At 39.6% G+C, this 21600-nt stretch overlaps 1 protein-coding gene across 5 annotated transcripts in view; it reads right to left on the reverse strand.

Moving 5' to 3' along the window:
• REV1 (REV1 DNA directed polymerase) overlaps positions 1-21600 on the reverse strand; it is a 110518-nt gene that overhangs the window by 42976 nt on the left and 45942 nt on the right. For all 5 annotated transcript variants that reach the window (XM_075916874.1, XM_075916886.1, XM_075916871.1 and 2 more), the window contains 6 exons: positions 20201-20317; positions 11295-11424; positions 9638-9766; positions 8738-8892; positions 5587-5706; positions 1198-1418 (listed from right to left, as the gene is read on the reverse strand). In XM_075916874.1, the coding sequence (XP_075772989.1) occupies positions 1198-1418; positions 5587-5706; positions 8738-8892; positions 9638-9766; positions 11295-11424; positions 20201-20317 (872 nt within the window). The remainder of the gene's footprint in view (positions 1-1197; positions 1419-5586; positions 5707-8737; positions 8893-9637; positions 9767-11294; positions 11425-20200; positions 20318-21600) is intronic.

Below are 21600 nucleotides of genomic sequence, written 5' to 3' on the forward strand. Positions count from 1 at the left end.
CATTTAGCAACATTTCATTCCATTTTTCTCCATTTAATATTTTACCCTTTAAAAAAAGAAATTCCAAAATTAAATGAAAAACTTCCAACACTGACTCCCAACACTGATGCAGAAAGTTTGAGAAATCAAACACTTACATCAGGAAATTACAAAAAGAAAAATTTTCTGGACTCTCAGAAATTGGCTATGATGATCTACCCATTCTCTAGCATGCTTTAAAAACCCTGTGTGTCTCAACCTTTCAAGACTATTGTGCCCCTTTCAAAACCGCCAAGTTCCACATTGCTTAAAATCTACTTGCTTACAAAATCAGACAAACATAAAAACGTGTCAGAGCACACTACTGAATAGGACACAGTGACAGTGTAATTTTCTAATTTTTACCATATAATTATAAAATATATCATTTGGAATACAAATACTGTCTTTAAATTTCAGTGTACAGTATATAGAGAAATATAAACAAGTCACTGTCTATATGACATTTTACTTTGTGCTGTCTGCACTAGTGTTTCTATGTAGTCTGTTGTAAAACTAGGCAAATATCTCCACATACCTGGATCTCAACCCTGGTAGAAAACCACTGCTATAATGGACCCTGCTTTGAAATGGGAGTAGATTAGTGTGTATATAGACAAAACCCTAGATTCCTGTATTGATTCTAAAGTCAATGAAAATGCAAGGACTCATTCCTTCTCCCAGTAGGCTTTTTGTTTAGGAGACTAACTATGGATGTGTAGTCTAGCTTTGGGCATCCAGATTTGAAAATGTGGTCTTAATTTGCATAATTTTCATACATATTTAATTTGTCAATCAATAGTATACTAGCCTTCTTTCTGAAGGTAATCATTATTTTAGCATTGTTATAGTTAAAAAAAGATTTCAAAAATTCAGTATTTTAAAAGACAGAAATTAGTTAATCCGCACAAGAGTCTAGGTATGGTACTAGGTATTGCCACATGAGTAACCAGAATTTGAATTTCAGTGATGAATCAGTCCCAGGAACAAAATGTTAAGGGGAGAATAATGGTTTATCAATATGACTGCTAAGATTGTGGCTGTGATGCCCAAAACAAAGTCTAAATGAGGGCATTCAAAATACTCATGTGAAACACAGAGGATCTTCTGCCGTGAGAGGAAGTCTTTCAAATATAATAAATATTTAATCCTCAAAAACAAGAGAGAGTTTTAGTTTACCTGTGTAAATCTTATACCATAATTGATCTCAGCCGAAACAGATTTTCTTTCCTTTTCTGTTCGAACAGGTCTGTCATCCAAACCACGACAGAATCTGTAGAGCATCTGTCCTGTTTTTGGACCAAATTCCTTTTGGAGTTTTGACATAGTAAGATATTGTAAGTCTCCACAAGTTTTAATTCCCAAAGATGCCAACTTGGATTCCATTGACCTACCAACTCCTAACAAGAGAATAAATAATTTTTTTCTGTTAAGTCTACACAATCCACAGTTCATTAGTTTTAAAGCACTTCCATGCTCTTTCACTCTTAAGTTGCCTCATATCCAATTCAAAGTTTATAGCGGGGGTTGGCTGCATTATGATTTGACCTACAATTTTTGTATTGTGTACAGTATTTGTTTAGTTTGTACTGAAATTTAGTAAGACCTGAATTCTGCAGTTACTGCTATTAATATGCTTTTTCCAGTGTGAAGTCTCACTAACATAAAATACTGCTTTTAACTTGTAACCCTTTGGATAATGACATTGTCTTCTACACTTTGTACAATACTGAGCAAAAGGGCAGTATTAAGACAGTAGTCTGATTAGCACATTTTAGCAATGCAAAAATAAAACAAATGAGATATTTTAAACCGTACAGAAGCGTTGGCACCCAAAAGGAAACCAGAAAAATTCTATTTTCATTTGCTACTTGGTTGGAAACATGGTATTTCAGAAGGGAAAGATAGCTCAAATTATATGAGGTGAGTTACCAACCACTTGGTATCCAAAAGTGTTAATTTTGCTATTTTAGCAGGGGTGGACAAAATATGGCCCATAAGCCGGATCCAGCTTGCCTAGCAGTTCTATCTGGCCTGCTCAACTGGGCAGAGTGTGTTCAACTGCCCCTGCACCCACCCTTGCTCTGCCCTTCAGCTGACCTGCTCCCAGGATCTTCCTACTACATGTGCAAGGCAGAGTGAGAAGGGAGTGCTTAAGTCAGGAAAAATACTAAATGCAAATAACACACAAAAAAACTTTCAAGGACTTTTAAATTAAAGCATACTACATTATACTATGGAAAATACTAAAATTACGTATGAAGAAAAAAATGAAGCTTCTAAAAGTTAATTGCCTGTAAATGGTGGGTAGTTATAAAAATATAATGCTATCTTGTTACATACAAAAAAAGCACTTTGGCTTACAATTGCATACATTTAATTGCCACAAATTAGCAAATTTCTACTATTCTCTCAAGGCACACTCTACACAGATTCCTGTAACTCAAATTTAGTGTTTTAAATAACTGAAGATCTTTATAAACAGTAAATTCAACGAAAGATAATTCTGTAAGTCATACTTCTAAGTCCATTATGGCTAGACAGTGTACAACAAAATGTTAATGTGTTGTAGTTCATTTCCATTGTATTCTCCACTCATTTTGACTATTCCATCCTTCTGTTGGCTAATTTCAAGGAATACTTCCTTCTTTCAACTCAAGAATACCCAGTTTTCCAAGATCTCTTCTTCTACATTCCACTTACCAACTTGTTATTTCTCCATCTTCCTCATTTTTCTCCAACCCTTCTTTCAGTGGGAATTTCTTAATATCAACAAGTTTTTAAAAAGCCATTCTTCTTTTTATCCTCTTTCCTCTCCTATTGTTTATTCATGTCTCTTCATATTTATAAACTCCCTTTGGGTATGTCTACACTACAGCGCTAATTTGAACTAACTTAGTTCGAATTAGTTAATTCGAACTAAGCTAATTCAAACTAACAGATCCAGACTAAAAAACTAGTTCAAATTAGCGTTTTGCTAATGCGAACTAGCATGTCCACATTAAGTGGACCCTGAACTGGGGTTAAGGATGGCCGGAAACAGTGCCAGCAGGGCATCAGATGAGGACTTAGAGCGTGGAGCTGCTGCCTCAGGCTAGCCAAGGGCTGAGCTTAAAGGGACCCGACCCCCACCCCGGACAGACAGTTCTCAGGGGTGCCCCGCTTGCAAAGCAGTCCTGGCTTGGAGTGCCCTGAGTGCCCACACTGGGCACATCACAGCACTTGGCCATAAGACCGGCTGCACTTGCCGCAGGCTGCCATCTGGGGAGAGGGGGCAATTGGGGGGCTGCAGGACAGCTTCCACCCCCAGAAGCCCGCAGAGCCAGCCCAGTCCTCCCCATCGGGGGCTCGTACCCCATTCCTCCCTCACCTCCTTCCACTTACCCTTCCCTAGCCCCCTTCCTGATGTACAAAATAAAGAAAACATGTGGTCAAAAATAGAATCTCTCTTTATTGAACAAAACTCGGGGAGACTGGGAAAAGGAGGTGGGAGAGGGGAAGAGAGAGGCTGGGAGAGGGGAGGGCAACTACAATGAGCAGGGGTTGGGAACAGGTCCCATATGAAGAGAGGCTAAAGAGACTGGGACTTTTCAGCTTAGAAAAGAGGAGACAGAGGGGGGACAGGATAGAGGTCTCTAAAAGCAGGAGTTGGGTGGAGAGGGTGCATACAGAAAAGTTCTTCATTAGTTCCCATAAAGAAGGACTAGAGGACACCAAAGGAAAGGAATGGGTAGCAGGCTTCAAACTAGTAACAGAAAGTTGTTCTTCAGAAAGCAAAGAGTCAACCTGTGGAACTCCTTGCTGCAGGAGGCTGTGAAGGCTAGAACTAGAACAGAGTTTAAAGGGAAGTGAGATCAAGTCATGGAGGTTGGGTCCATGGAGTGCTATTAGCCAGGGGGTAGGAGTGGTGTCCCTGCCCAAAGTTTGTGGAAGGCTGGAGAGGGATGGCATGAGACAAATGGCTTGGTCACTGTCTTCGGTCCATCCCCTCCAGGGTCCCTATGGGTTGGCCGCTGTCGGCAGACAGGCTACTGGGCTAGATGGACCTTTGGTCTGACCCAGGATGGCCATTGGAAGCTCAGGGCTCAGGGTCGGGGGTCTCAGTGGACCCCCTTGATTTTCATGCACACCTGCTCCTGGGTGGCCAGGCTGGCAGCTCTCCTGCCCTATACTGCCACTTTCCTGTGCCTAGTGCGGAGATCGTGGACGAGGTCCACGATGTCCGCACTAGCCCAGGCGGGTGCCCGCCTCTTGTGGTCCCGGGCAAGCTCCCGGGAGCCGCCAGCCTGGTCCCGGGAAGAGGGGGAGGGCTGGGGGGCATCGGGTCGCTGGCTCGAGCCGTGCCAGGTGCAGGGTCTGCTGGGTGGGTGCTGGCAGGCTTGCACCTGGCACGGGCACTGTAGCCAGCCCGTGCCCCTTTAAGGGGTCCGGGGCCGGGAGGGGGGCAGACGAGTTTCCCTGGTGTTGGCCAGAGTGGCCACCAGGGAAACCTGGGGAGGGCTAGCCTCCCACTAGTTCGAATTAAGGGGCTACACACCCCTTAATTCGAACTAGCTAGTTCGAACTAGGCTTAATCCTCGTAAAATGAGGTTTTCCTAGTTCGTACTAAGCACTCTGCTAGTTCGAATTTAGCGCTCCGCTAGTTCGAACTTGTGTAGCGCCTATGAAAGTTAGTTCGAACTAATGTCCGTTAGTTCGAACTAACTCTGTAGTGTGGACATACCCTTTCTCTGGTACTCCCCCAAATTTTACAATTCTTCTCGTGCACGCCCCCTTCTAAAAATTATTCCCTTGATCCTGACATTAACCATTCATAACAGAGCCAACTAACCAATTGGACAAGCACATAATATTAAGAGACTTTTCCATTACACTCCTAACAGTAACTACCCATGTGTAACCATGGCTGTCAACGGGGCTGAGGTGGGGGAGGGCAAAGGGCCCAGATATTTAAAAGGGCTCAGAGCTCCCGGCTACCTGCAGGAGCTCCGGGGTCTTTAAATTGCCACTGGAGTCATAGGCAGCAATGCCTGGACAGTGCAGAAGGGCTGGCTAGCTCTAAGCTCTGCCCGTTCTGGGAGGGCCCAAAGCTACCCTTCCATCCCGCCCGCGTATTTCTGTCCTCAGCCCTGTGTGTAACAACTCAGCATGAACTCTGAGATGTCACACTCAAGAAATAAGAAGGCAAAGTGTCAGGCTGCCTGAAATACTAAGCTGAGTCCATCCCTTGCCAACTCATCATACTGTATGGCTTCAGAAGATTTTTAATATGGATTCTATTCTTAAAGAAGATTCAAAGAGAAACATGTAAAATGACAAGAGAAACGAAAAGGAGCATTCCAGCAGACAGCAGCATTCGGCACATAGTCCTAAAGATGAAATATTTTTATACTGCCGATCAAATAACCTTAAATAACGACTAATCTCTTTTACATGAGATTTCGGAAAAATAATTTGTTCCTTAATTGATACTGGACATCAATTTGTAGAAGACAGCAAATTCTAATGTCAGTCTAAAAAATAATCCTTGTAAAAGAAGGAGATGAAGAATTCCATTTAAAAACATACCTGGAAGATTGCTAACTAGCTGACCTCTAATAAAATCATCCACTTCCTCTGGTTTTAAGTGATACTGTCCATCTGGTTTTGCTTTGCGAGTTGCCATTCTGGCCAGCAGAATATTGGAACCTGTAAAAATGAACAAGTAATTAAAGGATGCCTATGCTGATTTCTGCCATCATAAACAGCATTTTCCTAGTCAAAGGATGTGGAGAAAGGCACAGACGCATATTGCCATAGTTCAATCTTTCCCCAAACAACACTTTGGGTTTTTAAGCATTTATTTGTTTCTGTAGTCCATGTTTCCATTCTGGTAATTGGCAAGATTCAGGGAAAAAAGGGTTTCTTTACGTTATTAACTTCTACTTGCAATATTAAACTAAAAACACATCCATTACAAAATACATTAATGCACTAAACTGCAGTGAATACTCTACAATTGTAGAAATAGATAACATAACTATCAAAATAGTTAAAAAGTAAAATTACAGCATCTTTGTATTGTACATCATAGACACTCAGACAGGCTGATGAGCCACAAGTCTCTCTCTAATGTGTCTCTTGTGGCTCTTTGCAGCACGTTATTAAAATGTGAATTAATTATTAGCTAAACTAAGTTATTAACCAAGGATGCTTCTAATATGTAATAAGCCAATTATAGATGATAAAAAATATATGGTCGGTAATTTGCTGTGAGAATTATACAGTATATGAACCAATGAATTCATACCATTGCAACTCTTGTGTAATGATGATCACTAATTTGACTACTGAACTTGTGAGGTCTGTGTATCAAATGCTGTAGATCATTTTGAAAAGATGCTGCATTCAATGTAAGTATAATAAACTGTCAACCTTCCTAAAAAGTGAATTATATGATAAAAATGGGCATTTCTGAACCCTGTTACCTACTAAAGAACAAAAAGAATAAAACTCCCTTAGTTTTGCTATTGAAATGTCCCACAAAAATCAGAGTGAGGGGGACATTTAGCACACATTCAACAATTTTTTTCTGATTACAGATTTCTTCATGTCCAGCCAGCTACCACTCCAATATGGTGCACTAGCACGTCTTATTCTGTGATGCCACTGCTACCAAAACACCTTGCTGTAGGATATGGTAAACTACAAAAAGTTAGGTAAATGTCACCCTTTACAATTTGTGCGCTGTCTCTTCTGCCCTACAAGCTTTACATTATTTAATGTCTTTTTGGTCAATAATAGCAATGCAGACATCATGAGAACCATGATAAGATTTAAATTTATGACATCAATAAAAGATTCCATGTCGCATTTTCCTTTGGTGTCCCATCTTCTGCCTGTAATATGTCATTTAATATTCCCACCATTCTATCTGTGTCAGGTATTTATATGGCCCACACCCATTACTGTAGTATCTAAGTGACACACAATCTTTACTGTATATAGCCTCACAGCATTATGTGAAGTGGGAAATACGATTGTACTATTTTACAAGATGGAAAATTGAGACACTTAAAAACTAAGGCCTTTTTTACCAATATTCACATGTTTTAATTTAATAAAATGGCTTAATTAAGCCAGTGAAATCTCTGTGCAAATGCTCTTATTCCAATCTAACTTATATCTGTTCCCAACTGAATTAAATTAAACCAAAAGGACACTATTATAGCAGAGATAAGCGCACTCAAACACACCCTATATCAGGAACAGGCGTGCCCAACACAGGATTTTGCTCTAGTTGAGCTATATAATCAGTTTAAATTCACATCTTACGTTAAATTGCTGCAACCTTCCCAAGGAGAGACGGCCTACATTACTTGTTCAAGGTCACACAAAGTATGTAGCAGAACAAAGAACTGAACTCAGGTCTCTTTCAAGTCATAGGCTTTGGGCCACATATCTTTTGTTTCCATTGTTTTATTCTAGTCTAAGGTTGAAGTCCTTGTACTGTTCCCATAATATGGAATTTTAGAAAACTACTGGATACACAGTGATTGCAGACTGATTTCCTTTTAAAACTTTGATATATGCTTATTTCTGGAACAAATATTTGACTAGAGGAGTGTGGTACAAAATTGAAATCAGAATATAAAGGTATGCTCAGAAAATGTAAAAATATTATTTTAAAACAAAGAATAAACACATTAAATAGGGCTATAAAAGGTTCCAAATATGTCTCAAGGCAAAGCATGGCACAAACAGGAATCTGGAGAATTATGTTTAATTTAATTACAACGAATAAGAGATAATGGGAGAAGTCTAAGTTCAAAGACCTACAGTAATGGATTTCAACTTAAATCAGAAATGAATTTTGTCTCAAAATATTTATTCCCAGATTCTCATTTCTATGCAGGTTAAACCTCTCTAGTCTGGCACTCTCTGGTCCAGCATGATTTTAGTTAGTGGATGTCCATTTACCATGGGTTTTGCCAAATTTCCCACTGTCCTATAAAGTTTGTTTACAGTCACCAGTCTCTGTGCTGTTGTTTAGTTCTAATTTACCCCTCAATGTCTTCTAAGAGCCAGGTGAGCAATGGGAACGTTGGTAATGGTGCTACACAATATTGACCTCCCGGGGTTTGGCAAATTATCTGGTTCGGCACTGGTCAGGACCTGAGGCTGCCAGACTAGAGAAGTTCAATCTGTAATAGTGATTATGAACAGAGAAAAAGGGAGAACAGAGAAAGGGGGACAAGGCAAAAGAAAAAGCAAGCATGGAAAATTTTCAAAGATGTGAATTCATATAGTGTACCGCTTATGAAACTGACTAACTCTATTTTTAGTGAACACCTTTTATGGGCTATACTAGATCATGCCATCCTACAGCTCTTTATTACTTTCCCTTTTTATATGGGATGGTAACTGAATATGTTTTAACCTGCTTTCATTTATCAATCTACTAAAAAAAGATATCTTAATATTTATTTAAAAATGAACACCAAGTGTCCCAGAAGTAAAGTTCTTCCACACTGTCAGTACTATAAATCGAACTGGTAGTAACCACTAAAGTTAGTTTGCTTAACATTTTCCATCTAAGATACTTTTAAAAAATTTATTTTAATGGCAATGTTTTCTGTATTTCATGAAAACTCATTGTTTTAGCAGTCCCTTATGTAATTTTGATATACCCAAGGATGGCACGTGACACTTGTAAGTAAATATGAAATAAAGTACTAACCCATCCCAATAGAGGCAGCACATTTAGTCTGGTCTTTGATTTCGGTGCGGATAGCACTTGCAAATTCATCAGGAGTCATTCTGGTCTCTGCAAGGATTTCAGTGATATCTACTAGTGCTTCATCACAACTGACTGCTTCGATGTTATGAGTATAGCTAACAACACAAAGTAAAGGAGGTGAAACAGCAGCAACAGCTCACCATCTGTTAAAACAAATATGTAGCACGTAAAGTCTTCCTTTTGTGGTGGTATTTCCTATTATTTTATTTTCATTTTATTCTCACCACTTAGTTATGCATTTTAAAATATTAGTATAGCAAATTATAGTAACACTACTGTCTAGGACTAATTTTAGTATGCATCATACTTTTAAAAGAGTAGTTAGAGAAGGAAAGCTAAATATTTTATTCTTCACCTTAAAATAATTGCCCCCCTTTTTCCCCCCACATTGAAATGAAGTAAAATTTTCTTTAAATTTATTCTAAAATTCAATTCTTGAAAATGTATCTAAAGAAATGTTGGTGTCTTAGAAGGGCAGCAGCATCTACAACATTTGTTAACTGAAAGCCAGTCTTTTTCCCCACTGAAGTCTGTGGAAGTTCTGACACTGACTTTTATAGGATTCACATGTTGATCATTTTGCAGGATTTGACCTTAAGATACAGAGCAGAACAGGGGGCAATCTCATCTAAGCTGACTATCCTCCACTATCTTGCCAAGACAGAAAGTTACTACAAAAGGAAGATCTGAAATGGGAATTGTTTGGAAGTGGGAAGGGAAATGGGGAAAACAGACCCATGAAGATGAAAATCCTATACCACATGATGGCATTTGGGAATGTGGCAAATGAAAACATGCTTAACCACTGCAAAAGAGTATATAATACTGAATGAATTTTACCTTGCCAATGTCTCATACACTGTCTGTGTAACTTCTTTGTATGCATGGAAGTCATATGGAACTGCTTGAAGACTTGGACATAGCTGTTTTGCTTGGCCAAAAAACATTCCATTCTTTATACCAACTTGTCTAAAATAAAATAAAATCAAGTAAATTACATAGAGTTGCTCTTCACAAAAATCTCAAAGATTCAGATATTTAAAGGTGTGTGCGGGCACCACCTAAGTATCATAAATGGCATAATACAAATAAATAATAATATGTATAAGTTCCCACACCACTACTTAAGACAAAGAACAAATATACAGGAGTTTTCTCCACCCATGAACATGTTATAACACAGGGGTTTTCAAAGGTAAGCCACTGGGGGGCTGTGAGATGTTTTGTTTATCAAAGTGTCTATAGGCACAGAGCCTAGCTGCTCCCATTAGCGGCGGTTTCCCTTTTCCAATCAAGGTGAGCTATGGGAAGCTGTGTGGGCTTGCACTGGACTGGCAGGGGCGGAGAAAGGAACAGCTATCTACTATATATTTCAGAGAATTTGTCTAGTTGTGTGTCTGTCTGTCTGTCTATTTGTCTCCCATCCAGAGGACATGCACCGCCCCCCTGGCAGTGTCTGCTGCTGCAGCAGCCATGAACAGGAGCTTCTCACCTGGCTCCAAGCTGCTGCGGTGAGAGAGGGCTAGGGTTGTCCTCTCTCCTGAAGGCAGCCTGCCCAACCCAGAGCAATGACTTAAATGAAGAAAAGCAATACTTCTATGAATTAAGGACCCAATCAACATTGGGTAAATCAGAGAGAGAGAGAGAGAGAGAGAGAGAGAGAATATTTCAGACAGAACTTGCTGCCATCTCCTTGCTCAAGCTATGACAGAATATGTACTATGGACAACAGGATAACTCTGCTAGAACATACAGAAGGAAAGGATATATGTGGTATATTTTATTAAAATGGTACAATTGTGTAAAGTTTTGTATTGAGATATAAAGCAAATAAAATCTTTGCAAAACCAAGCCATGAGAAAAAGCAGCTCCTGCCCAACAACACTCCAGCCAGGGTTCCGTCAGGATAATGAACATTAGGATGCTATTTGCAACAGAAACCAATTTACTTCATGTCTAAGATTATACTGAAAATAAGTTATTATAGGCAGTGGATATTCCCTTCTTGACCAGGCTACATAGGGAATTCAGCGCAATTTGTACAAAAAGCACCATTAGATTTAGTGATCATAAGCAGTCAATATTTTAACTTTATACCTCATCTGAGGGAGACCTCCTACAGTACATTTCTAATGCCATGAAAAAATATTGGGTCAGTTTCAGAGAGAAGGACAGTACCTGTTAAATTAACAACATCACTTCATATGGAACCTTGGATTTCCTTTCGTGGTTGTGGCCCAACTGAAATATGCTTAGCTTGTGAGACCTGATTAGATCACAGCTTAAAACATGTCATTAAAGTAAAAAGGGAGAGGAAATATTTTCCCTTCTTGTGCTGATGCCTAGCATAACTTATTTAAATGTAATTTTCTGAAACAAAGACTAAGCATTCCATGTTTTGATTAATAAAAGCAATGTAAATAGATATTTCACCTTCCATCTGCAAGCACTGTATGACAGAATTTTACAACCACTATGACAAATAATTTCTACCTACCTGGCCTCATAACTACAAGATGCAATTTCAGCCATTGACAAACCAGAAATATCCAATTCACCTCCATTCATCTGGGCAGAATCTGGATTCTCCCAGGGTGATGAGTCCAGTTCATCAGGAACTCTATGTTCTGTTTGAAAAATAATAATTTATATTTGTTTTTATATTATTGTATTAATCAGAAATAATCAATGCATCACAACTGAAATTTTTCAGCAGTTTCTGTGCTCATATTTTAGGGTAAGAAAATTCTTCACAATATATTGGTTCATATCCTGTAATAACTTACCCATCTATTAACACCCATTTATGGGGTTGATCTCTGAAGGACAATAAAATATGATGCTATTGCCGAATAACTATACTTTTTTTTCCATAATATCCAAGACCAACATGTAGATGGCGAGTGGCCAGTAAAATACATACTATAATACTGTGAGTCGAGAGAGCCATCAATAACCTTAACATGGTTGTAAAAAAAGATTTAAATGCCAAACTTCAGAGATTTCTTTAAGCAACCTATAAGCTACATGCAAGACTCTCAAAGCTTATCATTAGCTTGCCATATTTACACGCTTTTTTTAAAAGCTAAAAAGTACAGAAATTTAGAATATTAACTTAAAATGAAATTCTACAGATCAGCCTTCTTGTAACTTAGTGTAATCTCTCTACTTGTTTAATCAAAGCATCATCAAGTAACTCCACTTACACACCTCAAATCAGAATTTTAAAAGTTAAATGAAATACCAAGAATATTTTCAGATCATGGAAATAAGAACAGATATAAGTCTTGCTGTATACTTCTATATCATTCACAACTTTCAGCTTCATTGTTAAACTCATTGACAAAGTTTCAGTTACTGGCCTCTGATGATTCGCTTACTGGGATTCGAAGCATCTAATTTAATACAGCATTCCAAAGTTCTGTTGGACCAAAATGATGCAATGCTAAATAAATACTTCAGTGTCAAACTATTAAAGAAGAGGATGAGACAGATCCTTAGCTAATTCTGTAAATCCTACTTTGAGCTAAGTTAAAAAGACCTGAATCAATCCAGCTGAGTACTACATACATTTGGAGAAATGTATGACAGAGAGATACAGGAAATTGGGATAAAGTAAAGCATTCCCCATTCTGTTCAGATTCTTTTTCACTGCACCTCAACATGATTCTAAGGATCCTTAGATAAACACACTGACTCAAACTGTACATCAGCCAGAAAAAAGTGAGTAGCTACAAAAAACCCAAACCCAAAGCTCTGAATCAAGAGCTGAACTCTAAGTGGTGAAATATCATATGGACAAAAAGCTACTGTTGGCTTTAAAATAAAAGTATAACTTAGATTTGGTTTTCATTACTGTAGTCTATTTAATACAATAGATATTTGCAATGTAATACCGTATACAAGTTATTGCTGTGGAGTCCCACACTGAACAATAATATTGTATGGCAGTAACAGCTTACAAATTAACAATTTTAGTTTGAAAAGAAGTATGTTGCTATCTCCACTTAAAAGGTGGTTACCAGACCAAAGGAAATGTTGTAATGGAGGACAAAACCTGACTCATGTGCATCTGCCTTTTTATGGAACTTCTGCTAATTTACTTATTGTTTTATTTCTTAAAAAATTGTTTGGTACTCATTAAGTTACCTAAGATGTCTGAAGTTGCAATTTTACAAAGAGCAAAATTATGCCCTAAATAAAGATAAGAATGACAAGAACAGTGTATTTAGTCTGTGCCTTCCTGTGCCCTGGCCTGAGATGTTGTTGTCATCTTGTCTATCTTCACTGGGCTCGCCAACCTTTTCCACAGCGTAGCAGAGCAGATCATCCCATGAGCTGATGAAGTCACTTCATATGAAATTCTGGGCAATGCAGAACACATTGTCCTCACTGGAAGGCAAGGTAGAGAATCGCTCATCAAAAGCTGGGAAACCAGACAGTGCATGGTGAATATGGAGCAACAAATGGAGAAATCAGAGGCCAGGACCCATAGTCTGTGAAAAAGAAATCGCTGAGAATAAATTTATAACTAATGTGATAGTTAAAACCACTGCTGTATAGAATGAAAACTGGAGATACTGGCAGGTAGGGAAAGAAAGACTAAAACATTCACATCTTGTGAATCCTGGTTAGGAAAAAGACACCTCAATCTCTGAATTGTGCGTGTAAACTAATCCCTTAGTTTTGGGGCACAAATTTTAAAGATATTAATATAGAGTGTAATTTCTACCATTCAGGAAGCTACTCCAAATTGGACTATGGAGTGAGAAAGACAACAAATTTTAAAATGTAAAAGTTGTATAGTTTTGGATGAATCCAAAAAAGAATAGAAATATTTCACAGAGTATCCAAGATTTTACTATTCCTAGATATCTGTCCAGCAATAAAGACCAAAAAGCAAGAACCAGTATCATTTGAAGAAGCAATCTGCAAAAGCAGTAGTTGAAGCGGAAGGATTCTGTAAATGGTCAAGCTAAGTGAGTCACATGGATTTACTTCTCCCCCTTTCCCCATATTATATCCAAGAAGAAAGTTCAGAAGAAAGCAAGATCAGAGATCAGTTTAGATAGCATGACACAATGAAGTTTGCTCTACACTGAGAATAGATGTAAAATGAATTTAAATAAAAGAATATTTGGGCCCAATTTTCTTCTCATGTCCTCAACAAGTAAGTCCCCAACAGGTTGCACATGTTTAATAGAGCACAATTTGACTTTTTAATTTTTTTTTAAAATAGGTTTATTTCACATGATCCCTTGTGCCTACTGGACCATATTATCAAGCACTGAACAGTGCAGTTTGTTCCTGCTGTGAAGTGTTTCATGAACATTATCTAGGATATAGCAAAGTTTAGCAAAGTTAAAGTGGCCTATGCATTTTGCAGTACAACTTTTTCACTTAAAGCTACAAAGTAGTCATCAAGCACTAAATTAATTTTGTTCTCCTCAAGAAGACGACAACCAGATACATTTTTATGAAAATCCATAATAATCTCTCTTAATATTATTGGTAAAAGTTATGTGGAGACAAAAATTAATAAAAAAGGCTTTTTAAAAATGCAATGAACCTGTAGTTAATAAGCTTAAAAAGTGTGTTAGGGAGAAAAACCCTTTTGGCAAATTATAGTTTGTATAGTCAGGCTGTGCATTAAGAAAGAAAAAGAGCTGCTTGCCTGCCTGCCTGCAAGAGGGGATGCTGAAGTAAAAGGAGTGAATTTGAGGTCTTCCAAGAAAAACTGCTGTAATAAGGAACAATGAGTTTGTAACATATGGAACCTGACACACTCTGAAACCAGCACACTAAATATCATAGATGAGTTAGGGTTGAATGTGTGTATCACCCAGTATGTTAGCTAATCTTCCTTAATTGTATCTAGCTATTTAGCTTTCCAAGACGCTTCCAAAGTGTAACAAATTACCTTCTAATCAAAGTACAGTGCCTTAGAAAGTATTAGCATTCCCATATTTAGAACTATGTTACCAACTGTTCACTGACAAACTATAGTTCAACAAGGGTAAATCCCTATAAACAATAACTGTCCTTATTATAAACAACTCAAGTCTTACACATGAGGCTACGAATCCATTAGACTTAGTACTGAATATCCTAAAAGGCACTAAGAAAAGATGAAGGGCCAATGGTTCTAATTTTTTTTTACTTTCTTTCTGATTTAGGTTGCGATTATGCTACTGCAAAACAACAAATACAAGGAATTTATTATGGCAGATATCTGCTTTCTATTTTTCCCCCCAAGATCTGCTTAATTTATTGACAAAGACAACTTTTTACTCTTAATACTACAGAAACAACATAGTTGTGGAATATTCTATTCTATTCTACCTTGCACATCAACAAGTTACTGTGGTATGTATTCTAATCCAACACTACTTGTTGCATCTGCTGATGATATAAGAAGTTAAAAAAAAAATCTGATTTCTAGAAATCAAGCTGAAATTAAATGGTAATGGTTAAAAACTTCTTTAAACGTTTACAAAATAAGTTACTTACTCAATGCAGTAATGATGGTTCTTTGAGATGAGAGTCCCTGTGGGTGCTCCTCTGTTGGGGTCGGGCTCGTCCCATTGCCACAGATCGGAGACTTTTACAGCAGTGACCAGTCAGACTGCACATGAGCAAGAGGCACGTGGGTGTTCCCGCCTCTGAAGTTAGTGCACGCAGCCCAAATCCTCTCTGTTTCTTCTTTGATGCCTTTCTGGCAAGTTGTTAATGCCCGAAGAAGTGGGGAAGAGGGTGGGTAGGGGAGCACCCACGGAGCACATATCTCGAAGAACCATTTTTACTGCACCGAATGAGTAACTTCTCTTTCTTCGAGTGATGTTCCCATGGTGCTCCACTGTTGGTGACTATGTAGCAGTGCCCAGTTAAATGGTAAGCGGGCTTCAGCTACTTGTTGCAGGCCATGGAGAGGATCATAGTAGCTACTGCGGTTTCCGATGTCAGTCATGGTAGAATTGCACAGTGCTTCATAAATAGGTGGTTAGACGACCACGTGGCTGCTTGACATATTTCATGGAGCGACATTCCCCTGAGGAAGACAGCTAACATTGCATCGCTCTGGTGGAATGAGCTTTGGGAGTCATGGGTAATGCTCTATTCTGGAATGAGTAGCAAGTGGTAAGACAGGACATAGTTCTGATGTATGCTGGGAAGAGAGTGGTTTTCCCTTAGACCTTTTGGCCATAGACACAAGCAGTCTCCATGATAGTCAAAAAGACTGAGTCCTGTCTAAATAGAAGGCAATGGCCCTTCTCACATCCAGTGTGCGCAATATGGTTTTGTCCCTGAAGTGATGCGGTTTGGAGTAGAAAGTGGGAAGAACTATTGGTTCATTGATATGAAATTCAGAAAAAATTTTGGATAAGAAAGAGGGGTGGGATTGTAGAATAATTTTTTGTGAAAGTTTGCTTATGGATGTGGGGCCATGAGAGCTGTAAGTTCACTAACCCTTCTTGCAGACGTGACTGCCAGCAGGAACAGCATTTTCATGATGAGAAAGGTAAGTGATGAAAGTGCCATTGGTTCGAAGGGTGGTTTTGTGAGTGAGTGGAAGACCAGCTCTAAATCCCACATGGAAGGTATGGGTGTACGTGGTGCGTGAAGGTTCTTTAGGCCTTTCCAAAACTTCTTAGAGATGGGGTGGGCAAATATGGAGAATCTATCGGGGGTAAAAAGCCATGATAGCAGCCAGGTGAACTCTGAGTGATAAGAGAGATAAATTTTTGTTTTAGGTGCATGATGAATTCCAGGATTAAGTGGAGTGGAGCCATAGAATGCTGGACTCCCTTGAGAGGTGCACTACTGTATAAATGGTTGCCATTTCAGCAGATAAGTATTACGTATAGTTTGTCTTCTGCTATGTACTAGTACAGTTCTTACTTGTTGCAAGCACTGTGGCTTCACTTCCGAGGACCAGATAGAGACGATGCCATCAGGTACAGTGTTTGTGGCTGGAGATGAAGGATCACACCCTCACTCTGGGAGAGGCGATCCGGGCAAATCAGAAGTGGGCAGGGAGGTCGTAGAGATAGTTGATAAAAACTTGGAAACCATGTCTGCCGAGACCAAGCTGGGGCTATTAGAATTACATGGGCCCCGTCTGTCTGTATCTTGTGGTGAATTCTGGGGATCAGAGGGACATGAGGAAAGGCATTTAAGAGGCGAGTATTCCATGAGAAGAGCATTGCGTCTCCCAAACAGTTGTGCTCTATGCCCGCTCTTGAACAGTATTGGGAGCATTTGGAATTTTGACTGGTGGCAAAGAGGTCTAGCTGCGGTGAACCCAGAAGTTGGAATAGAACATGGGTGACTCGACTGTTCAATTCACATAGGTTCTCTGTGACAAAGTGACAGCTAAGGGTATCAGCCATGATATTCTTGTACCCAGGTAGGCATGCCGCTGTGATGGTTATGTTGTAGCGAATACACCAATTCCAGAGCCAAATCACCTCAGCACTTATGGAAGGGGATCTGGTGCCCCCTTGGTGGTTCATGTAGAACATTGTGGTCATATTGTCGGTAAGGATACGCACTGAAGATCCTTGAATGTATGGGAGGAAGTGTTTGCATGTGTTGTGAACTGCTCGAAGCTCTAGCAGGTTGAAATGAAACCTGGACTCATTGCTGGACCACTTCATTTGCACATATTGTTGCTGCAAGCAGGCATCCTTATCTAGAAGCGAGGCGCCCAAGTGATTTGTTTGGATGATTGATCTTGGTGGAAGGGCACCCCACCAGGTTCTGTGCCTGAGTTTGGGTGGGCTGTGTGCGCTAACTTCAAAGGCGGGAACATCACGTGCCTCTTGCTCATGTGCAGTCCGACTGGTCACTGCTGTAAAAGTCTCCAATCTGTGTTTTTGAGCCTATTAGTGAGGAGGCTTGCGATTTTTCAATGTCTGAGGTGCCTGGTTCATCTCCCTTACTAATTCGTGACGGGAGGGAGCGGGCTGGTGGGGACTTCATTTTTGAATGCGCTCTTTGCAGTGAAGGGCTTGAGAGGTTCCCCTGGGGGGAGGTTGTGTCCAAGCCCTTATTGCCCCAGCTATGTGGATGGGGGTCCAGCTAGGGCTTTATCAAAGGACGGCATAAACATTCTGAGATCTCTGTCCTTGCAAACTCTCGGTCAGACTGCGACAATGAATTCATTTTTGTGAAACATGCGTCTCTCCCAGATAGCTTATGCATTTGCTTTGGCTATCAGAGGCTGGCATAGTGTCCCAGCATTTCTCACATTTTTTGAAGCTGGGAGAGCCCAGCATTTCGTCAGGTGGTAAACTATGCCGCTTGCTGCTGTGACTCTTATTGATGAGTAAAGTATCAGAGGGGTAGCCGTGTTAGTCTGAATCTGCAAAAGCGATGAGGAGACCTGTAGCACCTTATAGACTAACTGAAGTGTAGGAGCATAAGCTTTCGTGGGCAAAGACCCACTTCGTCAGATGCATCTGACGAAGTGGGTCTTTGCCCACGAAAGCTTATGCTCCTACACTTCAGTTAGTCTATAAGGTGCCACAGGACTCCTCGTCGCTTTTATTGATGAGTAAAGCGCTCTCTTATTTTTTTGGGCGGGGGGAAGGGGGTTTGTAGCTCACTGCAGCTTGCTGCTGTACGGCAGTAAGCTGTTATCTTTATTAACTATATAAAGGTGAAGTAAAAACTGGTTTTTTTTAAACTATGAACTGTTTAACAAAAGAAAAACAAGCAGGAACAGGTAAGTCTACAATATTTATCTAATTTTCTTTCTTTTCTTCCACAGAAATGACATGTGGAAGAGAGAGGTTGGAGCTCCATCCATAGCAGAGGGCAGCAAAGAAGGAACTGAGAGGAGTCAGGCTACGTGTGCTAACTTCAAAGGCAGGAAAACCACCTGCCTGTAGTGCATGTGCAGCCCAACTGGACACTACTGTAAAAGTCTCTGATCCATGGCGCTGGGACGAGCCCGATACCAACATGGAGCACACATGGGGACATCACTTGAAGAAGAACTAAGAAAATTAACAATATAGCCAGGAGAATAAATATAAAGCAAGTTATTTATTTTTAATGTTCCACTTTTTCATACTAAAAATACTTCAGATTGAATAATACACCTAGTCTTAAATGTTAACAGTAATTTATTGTTGACACTTGTATATTGCTATTTCAGAATATAAAATGTAAGAAAAACAATGTCTAAAGTATTGTGGGAGAAGGATAAATTCTTTGATAATCAATATCAGACGTTTGTCCATTGGAGGAAATAATATTGAAGCGAGGACAGAATTAACTGAATTCTTCACAGGCTTTCCAGCAACTAAACTATTCTAAAAGGAAGCTACATTAAGTCTACGGTTTCAAACATATATAGCTTTAAGGTCTATAATTATATTTAAGCAGCCAGTTTCTCATTGGTAACATGCTGCTGTTTCTACATCTCTCCTCTGCTTTCTAATAAGTCTTTTTAGCAACCTTAACTTTTGATAATTTGTACTAGCTCCTCTGTGATACACTGACTCAGGTGTAAGTGATCATAGATGGTTTATGTCAGGGGTAGGCAATAATTCTTATAGGGAGGCCACTTCACTAATGTTGGCAGTGGCTGTGAGCCAGCCCTGGAAGGGGCAGAGCCTCCGGTAGAAGGGGCAGGGCCCTCTAGGAGTCACATGCCGGGGCAGAGAGACTTTTGCACTCCCCATGGAGCAGGGGAGGCACAGGAGGTCTCACCCTCCCGCTTAGAGGGAACTGCCAGCCATTTTGAACAGCTGGAAGATCCCTCTGGTGCTGCACGTCTTTGGGCAGTAGAGAAGAGGACTGTGCATGCTCCCCTGCCCTCAAACCCCAACTGGCCTGAGGACAGAGGAGTGCGCAAAGTCTCTCAGCCCCACCTGGTCGGAGCACACGACACGTAGAAGGAACTGCAAACTGTTTTGGTGCCACGCACTCCTGGCGGGAGGAGGAGACTTCGTGTGTCCGCCTCCACATCTCGGCTGGCCTGGTGGCAGGGGTGCAACAGGGCAGGCCAGATCAAACAGTGTGGTGGGCTGGAAATGGCCCATGGGCCGTTTCTTGCCCACCCCTGTTACATGCTTATGTTATTTTAAAATAGAACACACACATTTACTGAAACAATATACTTTATTCCCACCCTTAACCAAAAAAGGAAATAAATAAATTACCTTAAAATATATCCCCATTCTCAACTAAATTAATTAGCAGAATGTCATGATAGCAAACTATTACAGAAGAAATTTATATTGTTGCTAGAGAACACCATCTTATAAAAAATTAAATTTCTCCCTCTTTCTGAGGTCAACTCAATGAAAAGTACTTATCCTAAATTTAAAAAAAAAAAATTCAGTAAGATTCTTCAGCAGTACTGTGATTTAAAAAAATCAGTCTTATTTGTACCTGCTTTGCCATTCAATATCTTATTCTGGTAATATTGCCATTCCAGTAGTGGGTTTGCACCAGGCCGAAGGGGTGCCCTTCCTGCTCCTCTGTTGCTGGTAACAGCCACTGGTTTTCCTATGAAGAATAATTAAAATCAGTATATAATAAACATTTATAGTAATATCATGCCAAGGCAAAGTTTCTAACAATGTTTAATTTTTTTCATTTATTTCAACACCATTCTTTCAGAGTTATATAATCTGGCACTAAGGAATCAGCAGTTAAGGAAGTGACATATATTAGAAACATCAAGTTACTTAACTGGTTAGAATTTCAGGTCAAAGGGAGAGGGAGGGGAAAGAATTTTCAGTTTTTGTTTCAAAGGATTTCAACTATGTTAGTTTCTGTGGAATGGCTTCCCTAAGCAGAAGATTCAGAGCTTAACTAGACATCTGATATTGTACCAATTTAGTCAAACCATTGCAACTTCTATGCATTGCCGTCTTAAATCATTTTATTTGCCCCTGTCATTTAACCCAGGTTGTGTGAGAGTGAGAGTGAGAGTGAGAGAGTAAAACACATCTGAAACAATTTAACTAAAATGGTGCAAGATCACACCAACACTTAAGTCAGCCATTCAGGTCTGAACTTTTGCAATTTTAATCATCTCTAAACTTTTCCATGCTTGTCTCTCTCAGGCTGAAGTTTTTCAAACACTTCAGCATAAACAGTGCAATATATATGAACTGAAACTCTAGATCATCTCTCCATACTTTGGAACAGATATTTGAAATTTGGGAGGGGAATAACCCTAGTATCCAAGAGGCACCCACATCCCTATGAAAATATATCCAGAACTGGTAGATATATAAACTTAATAAAATTGCCATTTGCACAGTACATCTAAATGCTAAAATCTCTGAACATTCCATCTGCATTGAGCATGATTCCTTGCCTCAACGTCCTTCTGTATGCATTTTCTCCCAAACCCCATAGACTTCTGCGTAGTAAAGGAAAAAAGGCCTGTATATGCAGGGCAGTAAAATGTCTTTTGTTCTGTGGGGAAGATATCTGAGCTAGGGCCAAGGAGACAATAAGTTCTATTCTCTCCTTTTCCAATTGACAGTCCTTATTAAGCAAGGTCACATATTTCTTACCTTAGAAGACAGGCAAGTATCATTCTTACTATTTACAGCTGGGATAACAAAAAGAAAATCACTTTTGGTATACACACTGACTTCCAGAATGTGTCTGCCAGATCTATACAATTATCTGTCCTGTTTGTAACTGTGTGACCACTTCTCCTTCCACAGCCAGGACGTAACCTCAGGATTTCTGATTACCAATATTGCTCTCTGGCAAACAGTTGTGTAAGACAGTGGTGTGCAACCTTTTTAGATCTGTGATCCCCGCATAGC

Source organism: Pelodiscus sinensis, chromosome 1 (assembly GCF_049634645.1).
Source record: "Pelodiscus sinensis isolate JC-2024 chromosome 1, ASM4963464v1, whole genome shotgun sequence".
NCBI classification, from domain to species: domain Eukaryota; kingdom Metazoa; phylum Chordata; order Testudines; family Trionychidae; genus Pelodiscus; species Pelodiscus sinensis.